This window comes from Rhea pennata, chromosome 18, assembly GCF_028389875.1.
Source record: "Rhea pennata isolate bPtePen1 chromosome 18, bPtePen1.pri, whole genome shotgun sequence".
Lineage (NCBI taxonomy): Eukaryota > Metazoa > Chordata > Aves > Rheiformes > Rheidae > Rhea > Rhea pennata.
In genome coordinates this window covers 8121850-8144503 of record NC_084680.1, presented here as the reverse complement: position 1 = coordinate 8144503, position 22654 = coordinate 8121850, and the positions used below count along the sequence as shown (strand labels likewise).

The 22654-nt window shown below is 67.5% G+C and overlaps 1 protein-coding gene across 2 annotated transcripts; it reads right to left on the bottom strand.

Annotated features, from left to right (window-relative positions):
* Positions 1-228: 228 nt before the first annotated feature.
* SH2D3C (SH2 domain containing 3C) lies at positions 229-22421 on the bottom strand. Of its 2 annotated transcripts, XM_062590878.1 has the most exons (11): positions 22286-22421; positions 19037-19076; positions 7202-7330; positions 6407-6855; positions 4343-4467; positions 3294-3871; positions 2882-2997; positions 2520-2691; positions 1716-1827; positions 1232-1438; positions 229-931 (listed from the first exon to the last, which is right to left on the bottom strand). In XM_062590878.1, the coding sequence occupies exons 1-11, from the start codon at positions 22327-22329 to the stop codon at positions 756-758; spliced, it is 2148 nt and encodes a 715-aa protein (XP_062446862.1). In that variant the 5' UTR covers positions 22330-22421; the 3' UTR covers positions 229-755. The 2 variants fall into 2 exon arrangements, with proteins under 2 accessions (XP_062446862.1, XP_062446861.1); XM_062590877.1 differs by having other exon boundaries at positions 856-1438.
* Between the last annotated feature and the right edge of the window lie 233 nt (positions 22422-22654).

Genomic DNA, 22654 nt, shown 5'->3' with positions numbered 1-22654 from the left:
GGCCAGGGGCGTGGCCAAAGCCCGGGGGCGTGGCGATGCCCTCGGGCGGCGGCCCGGGCGGCCCCCTGCTGCGGGGCCCGGGCTGTGCAGGGGTCGCGGGGTGCGGGGGGCCGTGGGAGCGCCCTAGGGGTCTGCCCGCTCCTCCCGGCCCCCAGCCCCGGGCGGCAGGGGGGCACCTCCAGCCCTCCCGCCCCCCTTAGACCTGCCCCTCCAGGAGAGGACATCCTCTTGAGGAAGAGCATAAAAGTTTATTGTATGTAAGAACCGAACCCATGAGCTCTGTACACGTATTTACACAACAAAATGAATGAGCCGAATTATTTACAACACGAAACGTCCTGCGCGAGTCTGTACATCACGAAGCGGTCGCGGAAACGTATTTACAAGCACGAGTCAGAGGCCTTGACCAAGACGGAAACCAGAAAAAGCTGAAACCAAAGGGCAGGGGGCTGCGTAGCGCGAGGGGCCCCACGCGGATCCCGTCCAGGGACTGCAGCGCTCTCCAGCCCCGCCGCTCCCACGCGGGCGGCTGGGCGAGCCGTGCAGCGGGGGTGGCTGCCGGTGGGAGACGCCTTTCCAGAGGCGCCCTCCGCTTCATCCCCCCACCCGCTGCCCCGCGCCCGCCGTGGACACCCCTCGGCCTCCTCAGGCCCCGCGGGGCGCCCGGCCCCTTCCCCGCAGCCGCGGTGGGGACGGAGCCACGGCCCGCGGCGCTCCCCGCGGCGCCCCGGTCTCTCTCGCGTCCCCGGCGGGGGTTACAGCTCGCTGAAGCGCACGGCGGGCTCCAGCTTATGGGACAGCGCCGTGAGGACCTTGTCGAACTTCTCGTAGCGCTCGGCCTGGCTGCTCTCGGCCCCGCGGCTGCCCCAGAGCAGCCGCAGCTGGAACTCGGTGCTGAAGATCTCCAGGAGCTCGGCTTTGCTCTGGAAACCTGCGGAGGACGCGCGTCAGGCCCAGGCGCGCCGGGGACGGGCCTGGGAGCTGCGCCCAGCTCGGGTGGGCCGGCAGCGACGCGCTTGGGCTCAGACGCATGGACTAAGACGGGGGTTTTGTCGGGGCCCCACCAGCCGGTCTGCGGGCCGGTGCGTGGCGTGGGGCAGAAGCACCCCCGGGGCAGCGTGAACCCCACGCTCCCTCGTCTCCCTCACCTGCCCGGGGGATGCAGTGAGGGGGAAGGGGCTCCCGGGGGACGCCGGGCCGCAGCTGCCGGCCCGTCCCCGCGCTCGCTTACCCTGCAGCTTCACCTCGGCGTTGGTGCGGTAGAGGCCCCCGTGGTGAGCCACCATCCGCGCCGCCTCCAGGTGGGCCATGACCACCTCCACGCCGTTGTCCGTGTTCTCCCAGGGCTCGGGGCTCTCCGAGAGAGCGTCGTCCCGCTCCAGGAGAGCGATGAGGGGCATGACGTGAGGAAAAGTGGTGTTGGTCAGCGGCGGCCCTTCTGCGGAGAGAGACGCCCTGAGCGCCGGCCGCAGCCCCTTGGCTGGCCCGTGTCCCAGCGAGGCGGGAGGGCTGGTCCGTGCCGCCCGCGCTTCCCTCCCCACCTGCCTCCAGCCCTGCCGGAGAGGCTTTCGGGTGCAGCTGCGCCCCAGAAGCGATGGGGCGCTGGAGATCGCGCTGTGCTCGATCCCCCCAGCCTGGCCGGCTGCAGCGCTCCCGTCCCAGCCCCGCGCAGCCGGGACCAGGTGGGCGAGAGGCGGCGGAGTCGCTCCCGTTACCTTTCCCTTCGTTCAGGCTTTTCAGGAACGGCTTGAGCTTCTTCTCGTAGAGGATCGCCCCCTCCGTGTGCCGCTGCCGCAGCGCCATCCAGGTCTGCTCCAGCCGCGCGATCTGAAAGCGGGACGCGCGGGCAGCGCTCGGCGGGCAGCGCGGCCCTCGCCCGCCCTGGCTCTCCCCGGCCGCCTACGCGCCGGTGCCCTCGCCAGCCTCTTCCCACCAGCCCTGGAAGCCTCTCGGCCGGAGACTCGCACGTCCCTGCCGCACGATACCGGCTTCAGTATTTCTCCCGCCTCGACGGCCCTGGACGGCAGCTTCCCTGCGCCGCAGCGGCCGGGAGGATGAGCTGCCGGGAGGCAGCGGGAGAGGGCAGCCCCTCCACCTCCTTCGTGCCGGCAGGAAGCAAGACTTCCCAGCTGGGCTCCTTTTAAAATTGAATTTTAATCTCCTTTCATCTTCCAAAGGGAGCAGCGTGGCCCGGAGACGCTGCTGCTGCTGCTGCCGCCGCGGCGGCCTTGAGACTGGTTTGTGTTGTACCGGAGGGCAGATTCATTTCCTCCCAGGAACAAAAAAACCCAACCGCCACGAAACAATCGGATCCCGGCGGGACGCGGCTGCGTGCTCCGAGCAGGGGCAGCTCTTCCCCTTCGCTGCCTACACCCCCGCGGATGTGGCCCCACGCCTTTCCCTTGACATTTTCTCCCCTCTCCGAGCCCGGTGGGAAGGTGTCGGAGCCCGTAGGACACGGAGATTTGGGAGAAGGGGGCCGAGCCCGGGCCAGGCGGATGAACGGAGTGTCCCGGTACCTGCGTCATTTCCAGCGCGTTCATCACAGCAGCAAAACTGAACATGTTCCCCATGGTGCTCTTGAGCTCGGCGGCCAGCTGGATGGATTTGTGCAGCAGGGCTGCCCTCTCCTCCGTGCTGCCCGTGCAGCCCAGGATGTCCACGGCGATCATGATGGACATGGTGTGAAACCTGCCGCGGGGAGAGACCGGGAGTCAGCACGGGGGCACGGAGGGGCCGGGTCCGACTCCAAGCTGCGGGGATGCTCAGCCGCGGCCGCGCCGGGGGTTCCTGCATCCCGGGAGGCGCGGCGGGACCCCCGCCAGGCCTGGCAGGGCCGTGGTGTGCGGGGGCCCCGCGGCCGGCGCCCCTCGTGCCGTACCGTTCCAGCAGGTCGAGCCGGAGCTGGTGGCCGTGGGGCAGGGTGAGCAGCTCCATGCCAGAGCTCACCCCCATGAGCCGCTGCATCTCCGTAGTAACACCCAGTATCCTAGCGACCTGCAAGAAAGAGGAGAGCAGATTAGGCCTCTGCTAATTAAGGAGAGGCCAAAGGGGCCTCAGGCGGTCTGCCCCCCTCCCGGCCCCGGCTTCGCCCTCAGCCTGGCCTCTGCCTGCCTGGGGCAGATGCAGGGCTGGCAGAGCTGTGCTGGGATGCTCTGTGCTGAGGGGTGCTCGGTGCTCGGGGGATGCTGCGGTCCCACGCCAACCCTGGCTCCGGGTCTCTGAGCCCCTGGCAGGGAGGGAGCGAACGGCGGGCGGCGCTGCCCGTCCCTCCTGCCTGGCCCCGGCCATACCTGGCAGTCCACTTTGGTGATGTGTTTGGCGAGCGTCTTCGCATCCACCTCTGCCAGCAGCTCTTTGACCTTCTTGAGCACGGCCATCTCCAGGGGCTTGTTCTCCAGCGGGATGAGCAGGGACTGGAAGGCTGCGGGGTTGAAGGACGAGCTCATCTCCATGGTGGGGGGCACAAAGCCCAGGAAGTCCAGCTCTCCCTTCAGCCGCTGCCCTGCCTCTGCTTCGCCAGAGCCGTTCTCCACAGTCCCTCTCTGTCCTTCCTCCACCTTTAGCCTCTCCACGTAGCTCTTTGCTGGGAGCTGCTTGGTGTCGTGAGCTGGCCGTTCTCTGTTGATGAGCGAGGTGGGGTGGAGCTGGCAGTAATGCCCCGTGTCTGGGTCGCTGTAGCTGTTCACGGAGGGCGAGGGGGACGCGCGGGCGTACCCGTGGCAGGGAGTGGAGTGGGCGCTGTGGGCAGGGTCTGGCAGAGGTTTGCTGTTGGTTCCTGGGCACAGCTGGGGCTCGCTGGATCTTCTTATGACCGGAGAGGCTGGAGCGATCCCGGCTGCTTGGGAGGTATGTGGCTTTAGCCGTGTAACTGCAGGGAGCAGGAGAGACCCCGTTAGCAGAGCTTAGAGATACGCACGCTCTTGGGGCGCCAGCTCAGGCCCCAGGGATGCGACAGCCCGGGGAGGCTGCACTCAGGGAAAGCCCTGCTGTCCAAAGGGTCCTTGCGACAGGACTTGCAGCCGCTCCCAGGACAGGGTACGGTCCCTGCTGTGAGGCCGCTGAGGACTGGCTGAAGTCACAGCAGCACTGCTGGTGCTGCAGCTCCGGTCAAGCCCCTTTCGGGACAGCTGGCTGTGCAAAGAGCTGGACAGCGTTTCAGCAGCAAGGAGCGAGGGAGCTGTACGGAGCGGGTATTTAGGCCAGCGCTCCGTGCCCTGGGGCTCCTCTTTGCCAGGCAGCTCCAGCTGCCTCCCCACATCCCTGGCATCACACCAACATCAAGTCCTGCCCAACCTCCATCCCCATCGTCCCCCCAGGAGGATGCAGGGGTGCTTCCTACCCGTGCTGTAGGCGGGCGACGCTGGGTTCTCGGAGATGGGGGACATCGGGGAGTGGAGGTCCTGGATCTGGTCCATGCTGACGGCGCAGTTGCGAATGATGTCTCTGTGGTGCGGTAGGGACACGCTGGGGAACGGTGGGAGGAGATGGGACGGGTTAGTCACCGCGAAGAGGGACCGGACAGGCCCCGAGGGGGCCTCTCCACCTCCCCCGGGGGTGTCACGGGTCTCCCTCCTCCCGCTGCCGCAGCTGTGGGACCTGACACTGGTTCTCTGAATCAAAGTGCTCCTGCAACAAGAGAGGAACTGGTGTTTGGCTTGGAATGGTCCTGACACCCTGACGGTGCTGGCAGCCGGGGCTGGGGGGGCTGTTCGCGCTGGGGAATCAGTAACGAGTTCAGCTGGAGCAACGAGCGGCCCCTCCAGGCAGCTGGGAGCGGAAGGGCTCCGTGCCTGTATAAATCAGGGACAGCCCAGCCCTTGGGGGAGGTTGAAGGAGCAGGAGGAGGAGGAGGGGAGGAGGTGCTCCAAGGCAAAGGTACTGCTGGGGGAGAGCTGGGGGGGCTCCCTGCTTGCTGTGGGGAAATGAGCTGAGTAAAGAAATAGCTGGGGGCAGTCTTCTTTCCGAGGCGCTGCCTGGTAGCGGGTGTGCTGCTCTGTATTTCCACCTGAGACCTGTGCGATGTGCTAGACGAGCAGTGTCGCTGCAGCTCGGAGTTTGGGAGAGACGGCAAACGCTTGTGACCTGCTCGTCCCCCGCCGAAGGCAGCCCGCAGCGTTGAGCACGGCGCGGGGCAGAGCGTGAGCGCGGGGAGGGAGCCGCGAGCCCCGGGAGTCGACGCTGGGGCTGTCGCCACAGCGGGCCGAGCGAGCGGGGTGTTGCAAGGGGGCCCGGCGGGTAGTTACGCCGCCCTCCCCGGCGCGGGTGAGGCCTGGGCTGCCGGGATGTGTTGGGTCTTGAGCGCTGCGCCCCTGCGGTGGGCGGAGGTGGGGAGCAGCCACGGCGATAAGAGGTTTGGGGCAAAATGAGCAATGAGGAAAGACTGATGGAACTAGGCTTTCCTGCTGGAAATACGTATGCTTCTCTGGAAACCCAAGTGTTTTCCTTTTCCCTCCTGTATTGGCTGACTGTCTCCTGCTGTTGTGTCTCTTACCCTGCCCTTGGACCGAGAGGGCTGGGGCAGGGGTGAGAAAGCAGCTTGATTCACGGACAGGCTGAGAGCCTGCTCCCGTAGCCGTCCCTGGCATGGGGATACGGGATGGGTGTGGGAGACCCTGCTTGGCCTCTCCGCGATTCTGCACTTGGGGTTCTCTGCCTTCCCCTTCCTTTCAGGGGGCAATCTGGGCTGCCAAAAGAAAGCCATGCGAAGGTCGTGTCTTTCCCCAGCTTGGGAGAAGCCCAAACTGTTTCAAGGTTTCCGAGAGGCACTCGGAGCCTGCAGGCACTTGGAGGGGGTTGCTCTAAAGAAAACTTTGCACTAGCGACAGGCAAGCTGAGAAAACACAGCCCTTGAGGCGCAGTGTGCTTGGACTGGCTGAACCTCTTGGAAAGCGGTGGGCTGGTGACCACCTCATGGGAGGCTCTGGTGGGGTACACAGACCCCTCCTGGTGCAGCTTTGCAAGCCTGCAGCTCCACTTGGTAACTCCTAGCAAATGCTCCAGCTGAACTGGTGGCCTTGACTAAAAGGGCCCTTCAAATGTAGCACAGCGAGTGCCTCCTTGGGGGCTGGGACAGGCTCTGCTCTTGCATCTGCCTGGGAAAACGCTACTCCCTTGCTTCAGCAGGTTGATAATTCTGGACTGGGTGATTGTAAAAACCCTCTGGCTTATGGCCTAGGATGCTAAAGTCATGTCTGCTTTGGTAACTCGGCATGGCTGGCCTTGGAGAACCCTCCAGGCCCAGCTGGGCACCAGTTTCTTCCCTCCTGGTCATACTGTGCCCGAGCAGTGACACAGTTCCCATGCCCAAGCCCTACGTTGCTGCATAGCACCAGTGGAGCTGGTGGCTCTGCCCCTTCTGCAGGGGCTGACCCTCAGCCCAGCTAAGCTGTGACCGTGTCCTCACCTGGTTGGGCACCCCTCAGCCCTGGTGATTTTGTCTGCTGTCAGGCCGTCCGTCATGGTGATGCTTCTGCGCTTTATGTGCCCCCCTTTCTGGGTGGTGGGGCTGTGGGACCCCCCATGTTTCCCGTTGGCGAGTCCGTAGCTGGCCTCCAGGTAGCGCAGCGGGAAGGTGCGGTTGATGGGGCAGTAGACGATGGCCCCGCTCTGCTCCGAGATGGCCCTGCAGTTGCCTACGTAGAAGCGGACGAGGGCGGGCACGTTGTCGAAGCTCTCCTGCTCGAAGAGGTACTGGATGCGGGTATGGCCATCGCTGGACTTCACTGTCACTTTGTTGATCTTGAAGTGGAGGGGCTCATTGCGCCAGCGGCACGTCAGCACGTAGTCGCCCAGGCTGGTGAGCGAGTCGCGGATGAGGAAGTCCCCGTTCCTCTGCACCAGGCTCTCCGACACCTGGCGGGGACGAGGCACGGCAGCTCAGGCACGGCTCCGCTCCCGGGGCCTCGCGCTCGCGGTACGGGGACTGGGCAGGGGGTGTCGCAGCTCGGGAGCGTTAGCTCGCGCCTCTGCGAGGGGCCGGAGGCCTTTCGGCTCGGTGGCCCGCTCCCCTGGCGACGCGTGAGCGAGCGAACCGCACCGGCGCTCGCCTCGGGCCGGGCCGCCGTGGCGCGTCTCGCCCACGGCGGACAGGCGCGGAGGGCCCCGGGGAGGGGCGGCGGTTCGGCGCGGCCTCGGGGCGCTCCCCTGGGGAACGGCCCAACCCGGCGGAGCCCGAAGCAACCCGTCCTGCTGCCCTCACCTCCCGCGGGATGCGGCCGTGGTACCAAGCGTGGCTGCGCAGGTCGGCGCTGCTCAGCTTCAGCTCCTCTTCCAGCTCCTTGTGCAGCTTCTCGGGTGACGAGTCGAGGATGTATTTTTCCTTGGAGAACTATGGAGGAGGAGAGAGTGTCAGGGGGGCCCTTGCCCTCCCTGAGGGGCATCACCATCCCTGTAAGCCCCCCCCCCCGGCTCCCCCTTTCCCCGTGGGAGGGTGGCGGGAGGCAGCGTCGGGGCAGAGACCGGCCTGGCCAGGGCAGCAGAGCTGTCGGTGAGCGAAGCCGGGAGGGCGCTCGGGAAGGAGCGATGTGCCAGCGCTCGCCCTTCCTCCCTGTCCGCCGCCAGTGCGTGTCCCCCCACCTGGCGCTGCCCCGCGGCACGAGCGCTGGCACCGCGGCGGCGGCGGGCTGCCGTCCCGGGCTGCTTCTGCCCGCCGGGATGGGGCTGGCAACGCGCTGGGGTGAGCAGGGAGCAGCGCGAGCCCCGGAGGCGACGAGCCGAGCGGCGACCAAGCAGGATGCCGCCGCGGGACCGCAGGGCTTTCCTCTTGCACGGGGACCGGTGAGGCCGCCCGCCTGGGGACGGGCGCAGACGTGTCCCCTGGGGGACGGGTGATCCCCCCACGTGCCTGCTCGCTCGCGGTGAAGCACGAGGGTGGGGGGTGATGCGACTGCGGAAGGTCGGGTACTGCTACCAGGATGAGCTTCCCCCCCACGGCCGCAGGATCTGTCAGCGCGTCCCCATGGAGCCTGGGCACCGCGTCCCCCGAGGGCTCTTCCCTCAGAGCTGAGTGTGGTCCCTACTTAGCAGGTGAAACCACTCGCTGATGATCAGCCTGTGGCAAACTGTCCGTACCGCTCTGCTGCGCCGCCTGCCCCAAACGCAGCACCGGTGGCAGGAGCTCAGGAGCCTGCGCCGGCTGCTTATCGACACGCGCATCCCCCGGGCAGAACCGCTCTTCCAGGAGGAAGTCTGTCTCCTCCTGGAAGCATCTGCCACGGTCCCTCCTCCCAAGGGTTAACTCGGCTCTGTTTAGCCTGGTGGTGGCATGAATAGTAATGACACATGCGAAGGGAACCTTCTGCATCAAAATGAGCTTTTACCAGCACTGGTGCACCTGAGCCTAAAGGATGCGATTCGCCCCCTCCCTCCCCCTGGAGAGAGGGGAGCGATGGCGTCATGTCTCCGACCGGCTGGGCTGCTACCCGCTGCCCGTGCCGGAGAGGGTCCCCAGAAGGCAGCTGAGGACGGCAAGTCCCCGGATGCTGTCTGGGGCCGCGAGCATCGCCCCGCGGTTCCTGCGCTCCTTGCGCAGCGTATGGGGCTCGTGTTTCCTCCCGGGCTCGTGGGTCAGCTCCGAGCCGGCGCCAGCCCCAAGCTCGCTGTCACCTCGCCGCTCTGCCTCAGCAGCACCGCGTTGCCCGGTGCAGCCAGGACGCCCGGGATCCGCTTGTGTCCCGGCACGTGCTCGCTGGCCTGCGAGGAGGCCCGTGGCCCTGCCGTGGGCCAGGGCTGCTTGGGGGGCTCCCAGGGCGCCCTGTTGTGCTGGTGGACCTGTGTCTTGGAGGGCTTACGGGCCACCAGCCGCTCGGTAGGGCGCACGGCTGCGAGTGGGGCAGGCCGTGGCCTAGCCCCACCTCTGGTGGCCGTGCCGGTGCGAGGAGGGACCGCGTGCTGGCCCAGCTCCTTGGCTCCCCGTTAAGGCAGGATCAAGCTGGCGTCTCTGAGGACGGGCACAGGCTTGAAGCCGATGCCTGGTGGCACCGCTCCGGTGCTGCTGAAGGTGCAGGCTGGTGCTCGTGGCCGGCCTCACGCGGTGCCCGCTCCCCTGGCGTGGCAGGGGCTGCACAGCCCCATGGAAACGGGGGATCTGCCTCGAGCCTGGTGGCTTGTCCTCCTCTCCACCCCGCGCTGGCTCCCCCCGCTCCTCCAGTGCTGGGGGGCAGAGCAAGGCCGAGGATGGCACAGGGGTCTCCAGCCTCAGACCACTGCGCTCGTCCCCTAGCCCTGCTCGGCAGCGCGCCAGGCGGAGGCTGTTCCTCTTCCCGGGGCTTCAACAAACTCCCTCGGCAGGTTTCTTTCCCCACTGTCCATCTCCATGGGGCAGCTGCTGACCCTGGAGGTCTCGGACTTCTGGCTCTCCCACACCTAGAGAGGCCAGGGAGGACACGGAGCTCCCTGTTGTCCGGCTTGGCTGGGGAAAGCCGCTACAGCGATGCTGCCCCGGGGATGGGGAAGCAGGCTGCGAGCGGCCGTGCGACGCAGCCCAACTCTCCCGGGCTCGCGCTCGCCAGCCGGCATCCGCTTTGCCGCTCTCCCTTCCCACCCAGCGAGTCTCGGGGTGCGGGATGGTGGTAGCAGCCTGTGGAAACGCTAGGGATGGGATTCAGGCTCGCTCCTCCGACTCTGGCCGTGGGCACCTGCCTCCAGGCGGAGGAACGAGCCCCCGGCGTGGACGCGCTCCGCCGCAGCGGAGACCCCCGACGCCCTCCATGCGAGAGGGTCCTGCTGCCTGCACCCAAGGGGCCCCCGACGGGGCGCCCGCGCGCTCGCCACCGCAGCCTGAACCCGGTGAAAGCAGACGGTGCCGGCGGCTGCAGCTGAGGTCCGGGGAGCCGAGTGGACGCCGTTGCTGTGGCCGCCCGCTCGCCGCAGCTCCCTCCCCGGCTCCGGCGGCGCGAGGAGCCTCCGGAGCCTCTCCGGGGGCGGCCGCTGCTCTGAGCTTTGAGCCTGGGGCACGGCTGCTGCTGCTTCGGTTCCCCTCTGCCTCCGGGAGAGCCTGCGCTCAGGCCCTCAGTCTGCAGCAGGGAAGGAGCTGGCAAAGGCCGCCCGTGCTGAGCCCGGAGCGGTTTGGAGCAGCCCCCCCGCCGCCCCCGGAGAGGGGATTAGCGCCTGCTGCGCCGCGTCGTGCAGCTGGGTTTGCCCCAAATCCCCCACATGCGAATATGCCGGATAACAAACAAACCCAGCTGAGCGGTGCCCGGCGTCTCCAAGCCGGGATTTGGGCAGCCGCCGGCTGCCGTCGGTGCCAGCAGCCAGGTGCAAGTCTAGCAGGAAGGAACAGGAGGCTGGGGAGAGGCACGGGAGCTGCCGCGTCCCACCGCCGGGGACCTTGCAGGGCCACCGAGAAGCCACCGCTGGGAGCCCCGAGAGATGCTGGGCGCGACGCTGCTGCGGGGCTGCTCCCTGCTCCATGCGGGAGCCGAGCTCGCCCGAAGCCACCGGCACGAGCAGCCCGTGCGCTACGGAGCGGTGCTCCGTTACCGCAGCCCCCGGGCCCAGCGGCGGGCTCTCCGCCGCTCCGCTCGGTAGCGAGCCGCGGAGGGGGCTGCTGTGCCGGCCGGCCAGGAGGCGCCGCGTGGGCACCGGCCATCCGGGCCAGCCGAGCGCCGGCGGGAGCGTGCAACCGGACGTTCGAGCGCCGAGCTGCGGGGGCCGAGCGGTGCCCTTCTCAGCTGTGCCAAGAGGACGTCAGAAGACGCGCGGCCTGATGCGGGCTCCCGCGTAATAGCACGGTGGGTGCGGGCAAACGGCCTCGACTGCCTTGGGATCTAGACCGAGCGCGCGGCGCTGGGCTCCCGCTCGGCCTCTTCCAGCCGCGCGGGGGGGAGCTGGGATTAGAGCAGTTCTCTGGACCAGACAAACCAGCTCACAAGCTGCCAGAGACCATGCCAAGCGCTGCTTGAGGAATCCCAACCAGCAGCCAAGATGGCTTGGCCGAGAAAGGAGAGCTCCTCCGTCACGTTTGGAGCCCTGATGGGCTCCGCTGCGGCGCCGGGGAATCCTCCGGCGCCGCCGTGCAACGGGGCGGCCCCCGCCGGGAGGCAGGTTCCTTGGCTTGCCCGAGGGCGAGAGCTGGGGGGCCGGGCCCCGCCGGCGGCGGCGGTCTGGGTAAAACGGCAGCCGTGGCTCCGTCTGGTATACGGACAGCTTCAAAGGCTAGCACTGGGCTTATAGAAGTGCTGTTTTGAAACAGCAGGGATTTGCAGTCTGCTTCCTCGCTCTCCGCTCCCAAATCTCGGAGCCGCGGCTGCAGTCAGCTGGGGCAGTGAGGTGCCCCTCGCCCCGTCCTCCGCTCCTGCCCCGAGCTCGGCCGCTGCTCGCACCTCTTTGCTGTCCTAAAGGCGAAAAACGCCCTTGTGTTCCCTCCTGCTCCCGTGCCTTCCCTTGCTGGGACCCTTGTTAGGGAAATCCTAGCCCCTTTGGTAGTTTTTTTTTTCCCCTGACTTGTTGCTGACAGCAGTTGCAAGGCCTAGAAAGCAGAATCGAGAGGAAGAAGAGTAAGAGGCCATTTGGGGCAGGTGCATGGGGAGAGCCCCAGAATCGGGTAAAGGGTCTCACGCTCCCCCTCGCTCACGAGTACTTGGCAACAGGCTACTTCATTCCGGTGTCTTACAGCGAAATTTCGCCACGCCAGTGGCCGGTGTGCGTGCAGGAGTGCCGTGCTTGCCCGGCTGCCCGCTGGCCCTGTCCGACCTCTCCGTGTGCCCAGGAACCGCTAGTCCATCCCTAGCGACCATGACATGGAAACCCCAGCGTGAACCAGCCGCTGTGAAACCTCTGCTTGGTACGGGCTCGCTCTTGATCTGCGTGAACAGGTTGGTCCTATGTCTGTTGGTGCCTACTGGAAAAAGGAATAGTTTGTTCCCCTGTCCTGTCTCGCAATGACTCGGGGCATCTGGGTGGCCTCCAGGGTGGCACCAGCCCATCCATCCCTGACACGGGTCACCGAATGCACCTCCTGCGTCCGCCACGTCTCTGCCGTTCCCTGGTGAAGACAGACCCTGACCCAAGGGTGTTCAAATCCCTGCCCGGGGCTGGTCCCGGCTACCCAATGGCTCTCCTCTCCCCCACCTGGATCCCTTGTGGCAGCTCTGGAGCGGTTACGCCAGGCTGGCCGGGGTGGGGTGCAGCCGGGTGCCGTAAGGTGGGACGAGCGCGGCCGGCGGAGCCTGCGGTGCTGAGGCCGCCCTGGGGGAGCAGGTCCCTGGTGCAGCGACGGGGCGTGTGTGTACACACATTTCCATCCATCTATATATTAGTTATCTCACTCCAAGACGGCGGCCGCGGCTGCTGCATCCCTTTTCAGAGCTGCCATTGGCCAGAAATGATGTCAGTGCTTCCCAGGCTGGGTGCTCCGCCATTGGCGGCGAGCAGGGATGCGGCTGTCAGCTGGAAGCGCTCCAGTCATTCATGGGGACTTCAGCGTGTGTTTGCTGTGCGCACTCGGACACAAATAGATGGCAAAAGATGTGGCGGAGCCAGGTGAGCGCGCAGCGCTTCGCTTTGGACTCTCTCCGTGGCCAGGACCAGGCGCCCACCTGTCTCTGCCTTGTTCCAGCAGCAGCTCGCTGGAAGCACCTTGTAATCCCCGCGCCCTGGCGCTGCTGGGCTGGGGGTGCTCCCCCTCGGCTACTTGGTGGTCTTGGCACAGCCAGAAGCAGCTCTCCCGCTTTTCTCCTCCCTCCCCACCCGAAATCAAGGTGCCCGGCTTTAGCCTGAGATCAGCAACAATCATGACAAGACTTGAACTGCCACTTCTGGGCTCCGTCCTACCCGGCATAATCTCCAAAACTCCGCACCTCGAGCGCTGAACAGGAGTACTGAAGGAGCCTGCCAGCTCGCTTGGCTCTCTGCTCGGCGCTCTCCTCACCCACTTAACTTGCAGCATGCTGATAGCTCTTCCTTCAGACCAGAGCCTGCTTGGCTCTTGCAATCCTCAACAGCTCTGCTCAGCCTTCGCTCTAACTTGGAACGCGTGGGAACGAAGCAACCGATTCCTAGCGCTTTGCTCTTCCTCAACCTGTGCAAATGCAGGAGTCCAAAAATAGGACACCTGGACTTGTGCCTAGACAGTGCCAGTGCTGGAAGTGTCACAGGACAGGTGACAACCAGATCTTGGCTTTTTCTAACCAAAGTCAAACCTGGGCAGTGCAGCACACGCACAGAGGAGCCAAGGAGCCACGCTTCCCTTCGGCCCGAGAGGCTCCTCCGCGCCTGCTGAACGCTCCCAGGACACCCTTGGAGACGCGCGGTGGCTTCGCGGGGAAGCTAAACGCTTCCCGCACGTGCCCTCCTGCAGGCGGGAGGGCTCCGTTCAGAGGCCCTTGTGCTTCCTCCCACCCTGCGGACAGGCAGGTCCAGGGGGGCTGCGGCGGCCCCTGCCCCAGGCGCTGGCCCTGGCGGGGGCTCGCCTCCTACACCCTCGCTTCGCGTTTACAAAAGCACCCGGCGCTCTCCTCCCGTCCGCCCGCGACGCTGGAGCCGAGGGCAGAGCGTCGGCCCGGGCCCCTCCGAGGCGAGCGGCCGCGGGGGAGCCGCGCCGCCCGCCCCGGCGCGCCGCCCGCCCCGCAGCCCCGGCGCAGCCGCGGCCCCGCCAAGGTCAGCGCTGCCGGGCGGAGGGAGTGCGGCGGCCCCGGAGCCCGCTCGCCCCCGACGTGCGGCTTCCCCCGGCCGCGTCCCTGCGCCGGCGGCGGCGGCGGCGGGGCCGCCCCCCCGGCCCCGCTCACCTGCACCTGCATGAAGGAGCCGCGGTAGAAGCAGCAGGCGGCCGCCGACAGGGCGCTCCAGAGGCTGCAGCGCTCCGTCATGGCGCGGCGCGGCCCCGCCGGCCCGGGCTGCCCCGGCCCGGCCCGGCACGGCCCGGGCTGCCACCCGCCGCCGCCGCCGCCGGGCTTCAATTTCAGCCGCTTCCCCGATTACCTCATCCCTTGGCGGCGGCGGGAGGCGGCGCCGCGGCCGGCAGCACCGCCCCGGCCCGGCCCCCGGCCCGCCCCGCCGGGCCCGCCGGCCCCGGCCCCCCGGCCCCACGTGCACCTCGGGGGCACCGGCCCCCCTGGCCCCACGTGCACCTGGGGGACACCAGCCCCTGGCCCCACGTGCACCTCGGGGGCCTCGGCCCCCCCGGTCCCACGTGCACCTCGGGGGCACCGGCCCCCCCCGGCCCCACGTGCACCTCGGGGGCACCGGCCCCCCCGGCCCCACGTGCACCTGGGGGACACCAGCCCCTGGCCCCACGTGCTCCTCGGGGGCCTCGGCCCCCCCGGCCCCACGTGCACCTCGGGGACACTGGCTCCCTCGGCCCTGCACGCACTTCGGGGGCACCGGCCCCCCCGGCCCTGCACGCACCTCGGGGGCACTGGCCCCCCCCGGCCCCACGTGCACCTGGGGGGCACCAGCACCTCCGACTCTACACACACATCCTGGGGGCACATGCATCCCTGGCCCCACACACCACCAAGGGAATCGGTGCCCCACGTTTCCCTGTGCATCCCTGGGGGGTGGCTGGCTCTCCACATCCCCCCCCTCCCTCCAAGGGGAACCAGCACCCCCGGCCCCCACAGCCCTGGGAGGCCCTGGCACCCCACATCTGCCTCCACAGCCCTAGGAGGCCCTGGCACTCCACATCTCCCCACACCTCTGAGGGGACCCAGCACCCCCCAGCTCCCCTGCACACCCCCCCAGTGCTGTGGCGCACCTCATCCCCCACCCCAAACCTGCCTGCTCTCCCCCGCTGCCACACGCGGGGGCAGGGGTGCCCTGCCTTGTACCCTCTTGCCTGCCTCATCTGCCTTCGCTGCCCCCATCACCCTCCTCATCCCTTCTCCCCTTCCTTGCTCTCCTGGGGGATGTCCCCATCCTGCTCCCCCCCAGCCCCAGTGTTTTGGGGGGGGGAGAGACCCCGGCCGTGGGGCAGGGGGCCGCCTGTCTGCTTCCCTCATAGGCCGTGTCTAAGTTGCGTTTAATTAAGGTTCTGCTTTGGTTTAATTAAGGCCAGGGTTTCGCGACAGGGGATGCACGCGGCAGCGCCGGTGACTCAAAGCATCGCAGGAGCCTGGCAAGCTGTGGTGGAGCGTGGGGGAGTGGGAAGATGCCGACGTGCTTGCCCGGCCCCCTAGCCCGGAACTGCAGCCCCAGCTGGCCTGGGCTCGGATTTAGCGACTGTGGGAACAGCCCCGGCGGTCGGCTCCGTCCGCCCAGCGCCCAGCTCCCCGCGCCCGGCTCTGGCGCTTGCGCCAGGGCAGGGATGTGCCGGGGCAGGGGGATGCCCCAGAGCCCAGCAGTGAGTTTTGCACATCCCTGACCTGGTCCCCACTCAGTTGTTTGGTCTGTCCGGCACCGGCACTGCTCGGATTTAGACCTGCTCCAGGTGCTGCGTGTTCCCATGCCGCCAGCTCTCCGCAGACCCGCTGCGAGCACCTCTCCCTGCTGAGGCCACAGTTCTGCACACGCTGCCCAGGCAGGCGCAGGCTGGCGTCGCTGGATCGGACCCCTCGTCCCTGGTGGCTTTTCCACTCGTCGCAGCCCGGGCTGCTTTCTGCGGGGAGCCCTGGCAATAGGATCAGCGGTTTTGCCCACGGCGCAGCGGGAGCAGGGCTGGGGACGCCTGCCTGCACTGGTTTTGGCTCCAGCGCCCCGGAATTGCTCCTCGGCCCTGGCAAACGCACTCCCCTCGCTATGTCCTTTCTTTGCTTCTCTCCAGCAATTAGTGCAAGGGGATGTGACAGTCAATCCTGGACCGTCGTACTCAGCCCGCGAGCTCCCAAAGAAGGCACGTGGACTGATGCCCATCCCAGCAGAGAACAACTCTGGCAACTGCCAGCAAGAGCCACCTGCAACGCGCAGCCCTGGCCCCAGGGTACCGATGCCCCCTCTTCCCTGTCGAGCCCCCGCCCTGGAGGACGCTGCGAGCTCGGAGCTCTTCCCCCGCCGTGACCCAGGCAAGCGGAAAGGCTCCCCACCCGCTCATTCGAACGAGCCCCTTGTGTCCTCGGGGAAGGAGAAAGCAGCCAGGAAGGGAGCACGAACACTGCGCCTCCCCGCCGGCGTCTCGGGCCCGGCTGGGGCGGGAGCAGAGAGCACCGGCTCTCCTCCTGCCTCGCGCGGGGCCGAGGGACGGAGCAGACGGCAGCGTGCTGCGACCGGCCACTCCGAACGAAGCCAACTGTGAATCATATTCCTGCAAAGGCTTCTCCTCCGCGACAGGTTTGGCTGCTTCCCTCCCGCGGCAGCCCGGAGGCTCCCCGCTGACGGCCCGAGCGGGAGCCTCGCCGGCCTCCCGCACCTCTCGGGCTGGTCCGGGGCTGGCCCGGCAGTGCAAGATTTTGCAGGCGCGCGGGAAGCTGGCCACCTTCGACAGGTTTCTGGCCGCGACGGCTTTCAGGGCCGCAGCTCTCCTGAAGGTAACGTGGTTTTACAGCTCCCTGCCGTCACATCCGTGAGGGCCAAGGCCAGGCTGGACGGAGCTGCCACAAATCTGCACCCAGCTGGGGATTAAACGAATGGGGCTGGAGGCGCGGGTCTCCCAGGCAGCTTGGAAACATCAGCCCTTAGGTTATCCTTAAAGCACGTTCGTTACCAAGAGCTTATCGATCCTCTCTATCTAATCCTCCCTACCTTCTCGATCTGGCACTGTACGTCTAACCACGGCGTGGAGATACCGGAGCTGTCACCCAGGGCAAAGGCGTCCCGCGGCGCTGCCAAACCACAGCGCTGCTGCCAGAGAGGGGCGCAGCGGGGTTCGGTTGGGGCACAGGCAGCCCCGTGCCCCCTGGCTCCTACCTGCCGGGTCCTGGTGCCGGCTTTGCTCTCCCTGCGCTGCTCCGCACGCCGCACGGAGCCGGCGGTATCCGCGGCAGGAGCAGGCCCCGAGCAAGAGCCAACAGGGCTGCGAATTCAGCGTTGGCCTAGCAGACAGCATCTCCCAGCAGCTCTTCCAGGGCCGGGCCCTGGGATAGCCCGCGTTCCCCCTGGCTCCCGAGCATCCCAGCCAGCAGGGACCTTCCCACCCCGATCCCGTGGGCCCCCGGGCCAGACACTGCCAGGTGCTGAGGAGCCCTGGCCACCCCGGGATGTGGGCGCCCAGCCAAGCGCAGCGCCTGCAGCCAGCCCCAGTGCCCCCATCCTCTCGACTGCTCACGCTCTAAGTGATTACTTATTTATTTGACTAAAATAGCTGCTGTCACAGCAGCCATCAGTCGCTTCCAGGGCTAAAGGGAAGACAGGGATAAATCACACATGGTGCCACAGGTGTCCGGACACCAGCAGGACGAGGCCAATGCCAGAGTGCCAGGGTTTTGAACAGGGAAAATTGCTCCCACCTTGGAGGAAAGAAAGTTTCTTCTGATGCCTGGTGCAAACCTTGCAGGCTGCAGTTTCTGGCCACTGCCCTTCGTTGTATCATCTGCCGCTATGGAGTGGAGTTGCCTTTGCAGCTCCCCTTCCAGGAGCTATAGGAGCACGTCCACCAGCACCTCCGCTCAGCTGGCACCTGCCTGGGCAGCAGGGACTTCTGGCTCACCAAGACAGCTTGACCCTGAAGTCCCTTTGCCCCACACCTGTGCTGTTTTAGTCTGCTAACTCACAAGCCGTAAAACGCATCTGCCTCTGGGTGCACACAGGGACGGGACAAGGGAAACCACACCGAGGTGCAGCTTGACCCCTCTTGCAGGACCTGCCCTTGTGAACGGGGGCTTCTCCGCACATGCCAAGGTGCCCCACACCAGGCCTCCAGCTGATGGAGTACAGTCGGAGCCTCCTCTCTCACCCAAGTGCCCCGTTTCCAGCCATATGAGCTCCCAGTGATGGCCTGCCGTTCCCACCTCCCTGAAGGTCGTGTCAGAGAGGAGGGATGCCCCAGCCTAGGCGATCACTGCCCTGGGAGGTCCCACTACCACATCAAAAAGCCACCATGTCTGACCTGCTGCTGGCAGCTGTGTGTTGACAGACCTCAAACATCGTGCTCTTGAGTTCATCACTAATGGGGATGGACCTGGGCTGTGATGGACCACCCTTAGGAGAGGTAGATGGGCTCCGAGTCCAGTCAAGGCTCTCCTGAGCCTGCTGTTCACTGCCAGCACCACAGGTTTCCACCATTCGATGTCCCACTACAGCCATCTTCAAGAGACCCATGTCCCAGAGATGAAGGGTCAGGGCTCTGTAACGACTTGGCCACCCAGTCAACAGCCAAATTGTTTGGCCAGTGGCTTTGCATGAAGGAAACACGTCCCCACCAGGGAACCGGACACAAGAGGCACCAGGCCTTTTTGAACGGACCCCCAAAAGGCCATCACATGACAGCACCCTACCGAGCAGGAGGGATTCAAACGGGCCCTTCCCACCCCGTATCGCTGTGGCCACCACCCCGCGCCTGCCCGCACCGACGTGCCAGCAGCCTCCTGCGAGAGGCCTGCTCTCCTCCGGAGCCAGGCGCCTCGCTAATGAATTTCTGGCCAGACATGAAGAGTCCTCAGGAATGTTAATAGTTTGCTGGAGGATAAGCAAGAGATTTGGAGAGATTTACGCCGGCTTTCGTGGGACGGCTACGCAAGCGGCCCAAGCCCTTCCTCTCCTCCGCGGGGGCGGCGGCAGGAGGCAGCCCCTGCGTCTGCTGCCGTAGCAAGTCGTATCGCGGAGCACGGGCAGCTCCCGCGGGAGCGACGTCGGGCTGGACGGGACCGCGTCTGCCTCGCATCTCCCCCCGCGTTGCCATTTCTAGCGGGAAATTTTTCCCGCAGCCAAAGAGAGCCGGCTCCGGGGGTCCCGGCAGGCCTGGACCACGCGCCGGCTCCAGCTCCGCGTCTCACCGGGGCTTCACTGCGGCTGCGAAGCTGCTCTGCGCCCGGTGCCGCGCGGGGCTCGGGCGTGCGGCCGCACGGTGGGACCAGGCGAGCGGAGCTGACCTGGGACCTGGGTCCCACCACCACTGACACCCACAGAGAGCCACCGGGAGCCGGGAGGCCCGGGGCGTGTGCCACCACCACTGACACCCACGGAGAGGGACCCCCCCCCCCCCCGGCTGGGGCAGGCTGCGTCCTACCTTCACGTATTCGCTGCTGGACTCCAGGCCATCGTGGGGGCTAGAAAAGGAGGGAAAAAAAACAAAAACAAGTAAGTAAATGGCAGTAACTCGTGAGGGCTGGGTTAAAGGGGGTGGTGGCACAGGCGGGGGTGAGCAAGGCGGGCTTTGCTCCCTGATTTTGGGAGAGGCTCCCGGAGCCCCGGCACCTTTGCTGGCTGCGGTGCGCCCGCTCCCGGCACAGCGCTTAGCCTCCCTAACGCGATCAGGGGTGAACGAGGCCTTTTCAGAGGATCTCGCCTCAAATCGGCTTGGGACCACGTGAGCCGAGCCGGGAGACCCAGCGGCCGGGCGGGGAGCACACGGGTCCCGGTCCCGGTCCTGGGGGAGCGTGCCGGGGCGGCGAGGACCTGGCCCCGTTCCTGTCCGCCCCGTGTTCCCACGGCCCTTCTGGGCACTGGGTGTTTTAGGGACATGCTGTCCGGGAAGATGTTTCCTCCAGGCCGTCCTGCTTCCCCGGCCGCCCCGCCGGGCACCAGGAGGTGCGGGCTGGGGAAGCGCGGAGGATCCGGTATCGGCCGTCTCTGGCTGCTGCTCTACGGCCTCGCACAACCTTGCAGAAACCAAACTTTCACTGAAGCTGGGGAAAACTGCAACGTCCTGGCTGAGTTTGCAAGCAGATTTGCTCTCCCCAGCAATACACGCAACAGAAACCTCAGTTCTCCTCAGCGACATGTTCACTCTTAACCCTAACGATAACCCACCCAACAGCTTCAGGACCCAGTTGATCGGGCAGTTTCTGTGCTGTTAGTTTATGGGGGCCACAGAAGGCTGCTGGTCTTTCCTGAACGTGCAGCAATGCTGCTACTGCCTTTTACGCCCTTGTGGCTCCAGGTGCGTCTCAATACAGATGAGCCCAAAGGGAAAAACAAAGCTCGAGAGGAGAAGAGAGGCAGTAACGCTCAGAGCTGGGATTTGCAGACAAGCCAATGTTTTCCCCTCAGGTTCTCAACTTGAAGAACAAAATACAAAAATCCAGACTTCTTTAAGCAGAACCCTGTGCCCTGTCCCCTGCCCCAGCACGGGGCCGCCGCAATGGCCCTTCGATGGCGGGACGCCAGCGCGAGAGCAGGCAGCTGTAGCTAAGAAATAACCGAATCCAGCCGGCGTCACAGCCCCGGGACGCCCCGTCCCTGCCAGGAGCTGCTTCGCTCCACCTAGCACTTACAGCCACCAGCGCGGCCGCCCCGGCACCAGACGCCCCGCGTTATACTGGGAGACACTGGGGGCCCCGGGCGCCAGCCCAGCCTGCGCTCGCTGTGCGCAGGAGCTCGGCGCTGGGGGCTCCTCCCGCGTCGCCCCTCTGGCCCTGCTGAGATGCTGCGGGTGCATCGGGGCCGTAACGGGGAAGCTCTCGGCTCCGTGGGGCCAGCGGGCGCGCGGGGGCCCGAGCCGCCTCGCCGGGGCGGCGGGACGGCCGCCGAGCCGCCCTGCTCCTCTGCAGCCTCCCGCGGGGCTGCGGTTGGCGTCGGAAATGCCTGGCCCGGAGGGGAACGGCACTGCCGCGGTGCCGGCTGCTAGACGGGACCCTGCGGGGCATCCGCCGGGTGCGCGCGCCGTGCCAGCGGGCGCTGCCAGCCCCGGTGGGAGCTGCGGCGCCCACGGCATCTGCCCGGCAAATCCCGCTCTCCCTCCCCAAGCCCGCGCTGCAGCGACGGTTTCCCTCACCGGCCTGCTCAGAAGGGGAAAGAAAGGGGCTGGAAAGGGCTCATTTAGGGTGGAAAAGGCGCAGGAGGGGCTTGGGGGGGCCACGAGGGAGCAGGGGGCTCCCCGCGGCGGCGTGCCCGGCCCCGGCGCTGCCTCTCCGGCCTGTCCGCCTTTCACATGGGAAATCCGTGAGAAAAAAAAAAGGCAGGAGGACGGGGGGCCTCCGGGCAGGAAATCGGGAGCATGAGAGCAGCTGGGAAACGGCGCTGAGTGCCCTGCGCGGCGGTGGCGAGGAGGGGCCCTGCCGGGGACCGGGCTCTCGCCGGCAGAGGGGGGCAGCGGCGGCGCCAGGCCAGGGGGGCACCCGGCTCGGTGCATTCCTGGAGGAAACGGCATTTTGGGGGGCAGCCGAGCGCCTGGGAGAAATTCCAGGGCTGCTTTCGGAGCGCGACCCTGCTGCTCCGCCGGGGCCGCGGCCGAGGGGCGGCTGGGGACCTGGTGCTACTGGCACGACACGGCGGCTTGGGGTTACTGCCAGCAGCTCTGGGGCTCGCAGAGGCATCACAGCGGCTTGCAAGCGCTCCCGCCCGGGCTGAGCACCGGGCTGAGCACCGGGTTGCCTGCGGGGGACACTCCCGGGGTGCTTGTGTGGTCCGGAGCTCCGGCTCTTCCTCCAGGCTCCGGCTCTGCCGCCCTGGGCACGCCGGCGTGGGCGCAGCCGAGCTGGGGCACGCGGTGCCTCAGTTTCCCTCACCGCCCCCGCCCCGCGCCGGGAGCCCGGAGCCGCCTTGCTGGGGGCGGCCGGGCGAAAGGGCTGCAGAGGGCCCCGGGGCGGCGCGGGGCGGCGGGAAGCGGGATTTCCCGTGCACAGCCCTCGCCCGGAGGGAAGTCGAGTCACGTCCGTCCGCTCGCTGCCCCGCTGGCGCGCCATCCCGGGAGCGGCTCCGTCTCGCCGTGCCCCGGCCCCGGACCAGCCGGGCTCCGGAAGGGCCCCGGTGGCTCTGTCACTGCCCAGGGGCCCCGCGGCAGAGGACAGGGCGGCAGAAGCCCCCCGACCCCAAGCCCTGCCCCGCGTGCTCTCGTGCCTCGGTTTCCCCAGCGAAGGCCTCGGCCGTGTTCCCCGTTGGGGAGCCCCAGGCAACGCAGAGGGGCTCCTGGTCCCTGCCTTTCGGGGGCTCCCCGCTCCAGCGGAGCCGCTGGGGCTCCGCGCTCGTCCCCCCGCTCCTCGCGGCCCGCCGGGCCACCCGCAGCCCTGAGCCGCTCGGCCCTGGCGCCGGCTCCCGGCTGCCTGCGGTTTCGGCGGCCGCAGCCGATGCGCTCGCTCTTTCCATGAGCGAAGCCTCGCCGCGGGCCGGGGGCGCCAGCGGCCGAGCGGCGGCTCCGGCGGCATCCCGGCCTCCCCGTGGCTTTGCGAGCCCTCGGAGCGTTTTGTGCCTGCCCCAAGCCAAGCCCCTGCCCACCGTCCCGCGGCCCCTCTGCCCCGGCCCCCCCCCACCCCTCCCCGGCACCTCCGCCGGGCGCGGGGGCCACGCGTCCCCGTCGCCCGCAGGCCGGGGGGCTTACCTGCCGCGGCCCAGGGGGCAAATCCTCCTGCCCACCTCTGTCATCTGCCCTGCCGAGCGCCGCGGACGCCTCCGCTCCAGACGGGCAGAAACTCTCGCGGGCGAGCTCCTGCCCAGCTCTGAGCGCCGGACTTCGGGGCGCGTGAGGCGGTGGCGGCGGCGCCGGCGGACCCTCCTCCTTCCCGTCCCAGCCCTCCTCCGGCCCTCCCTTCGCGCCCGGCGAGGAATGCCGGCTCCCACCGCCGGGAGAAATTCCTCTCCGTCCCGCTGCTCCTGGCACCGCGCGGAGCCTCCCTGGCGCAAGCCGCCTGAGCAGCCCGCGGGACCGGGGCCGAACGGCGCGGGACCGGGGCGCGGGAAAGGGGCGCCG

Excerpts from the sequence above, each read along its gene's own strand:
- SH2D3C (XM_062590877.1), bottom strand. The coding sequence starts at position 22,329 with ATGACAGAGGTGGGCAGGAGGATTTGCCCCCTGGGCCGCGGCAG. Across the intron at positions 2,998-3,293 it reads TCACCAAAGTGGACTGCCAG|GTCGCTAGGATACTGGGTGT; the intron begins GTATGGCCGGGG and ends TCTTTCTTGCAG. Across the intron at positions 2,692-2,881 it reads CGGCTCGACCTGCTGGAACG|GTTTCACACCATGTCCATCA; the intron begins GTACGGCACGAG and ends TCCCCGCGGCAG.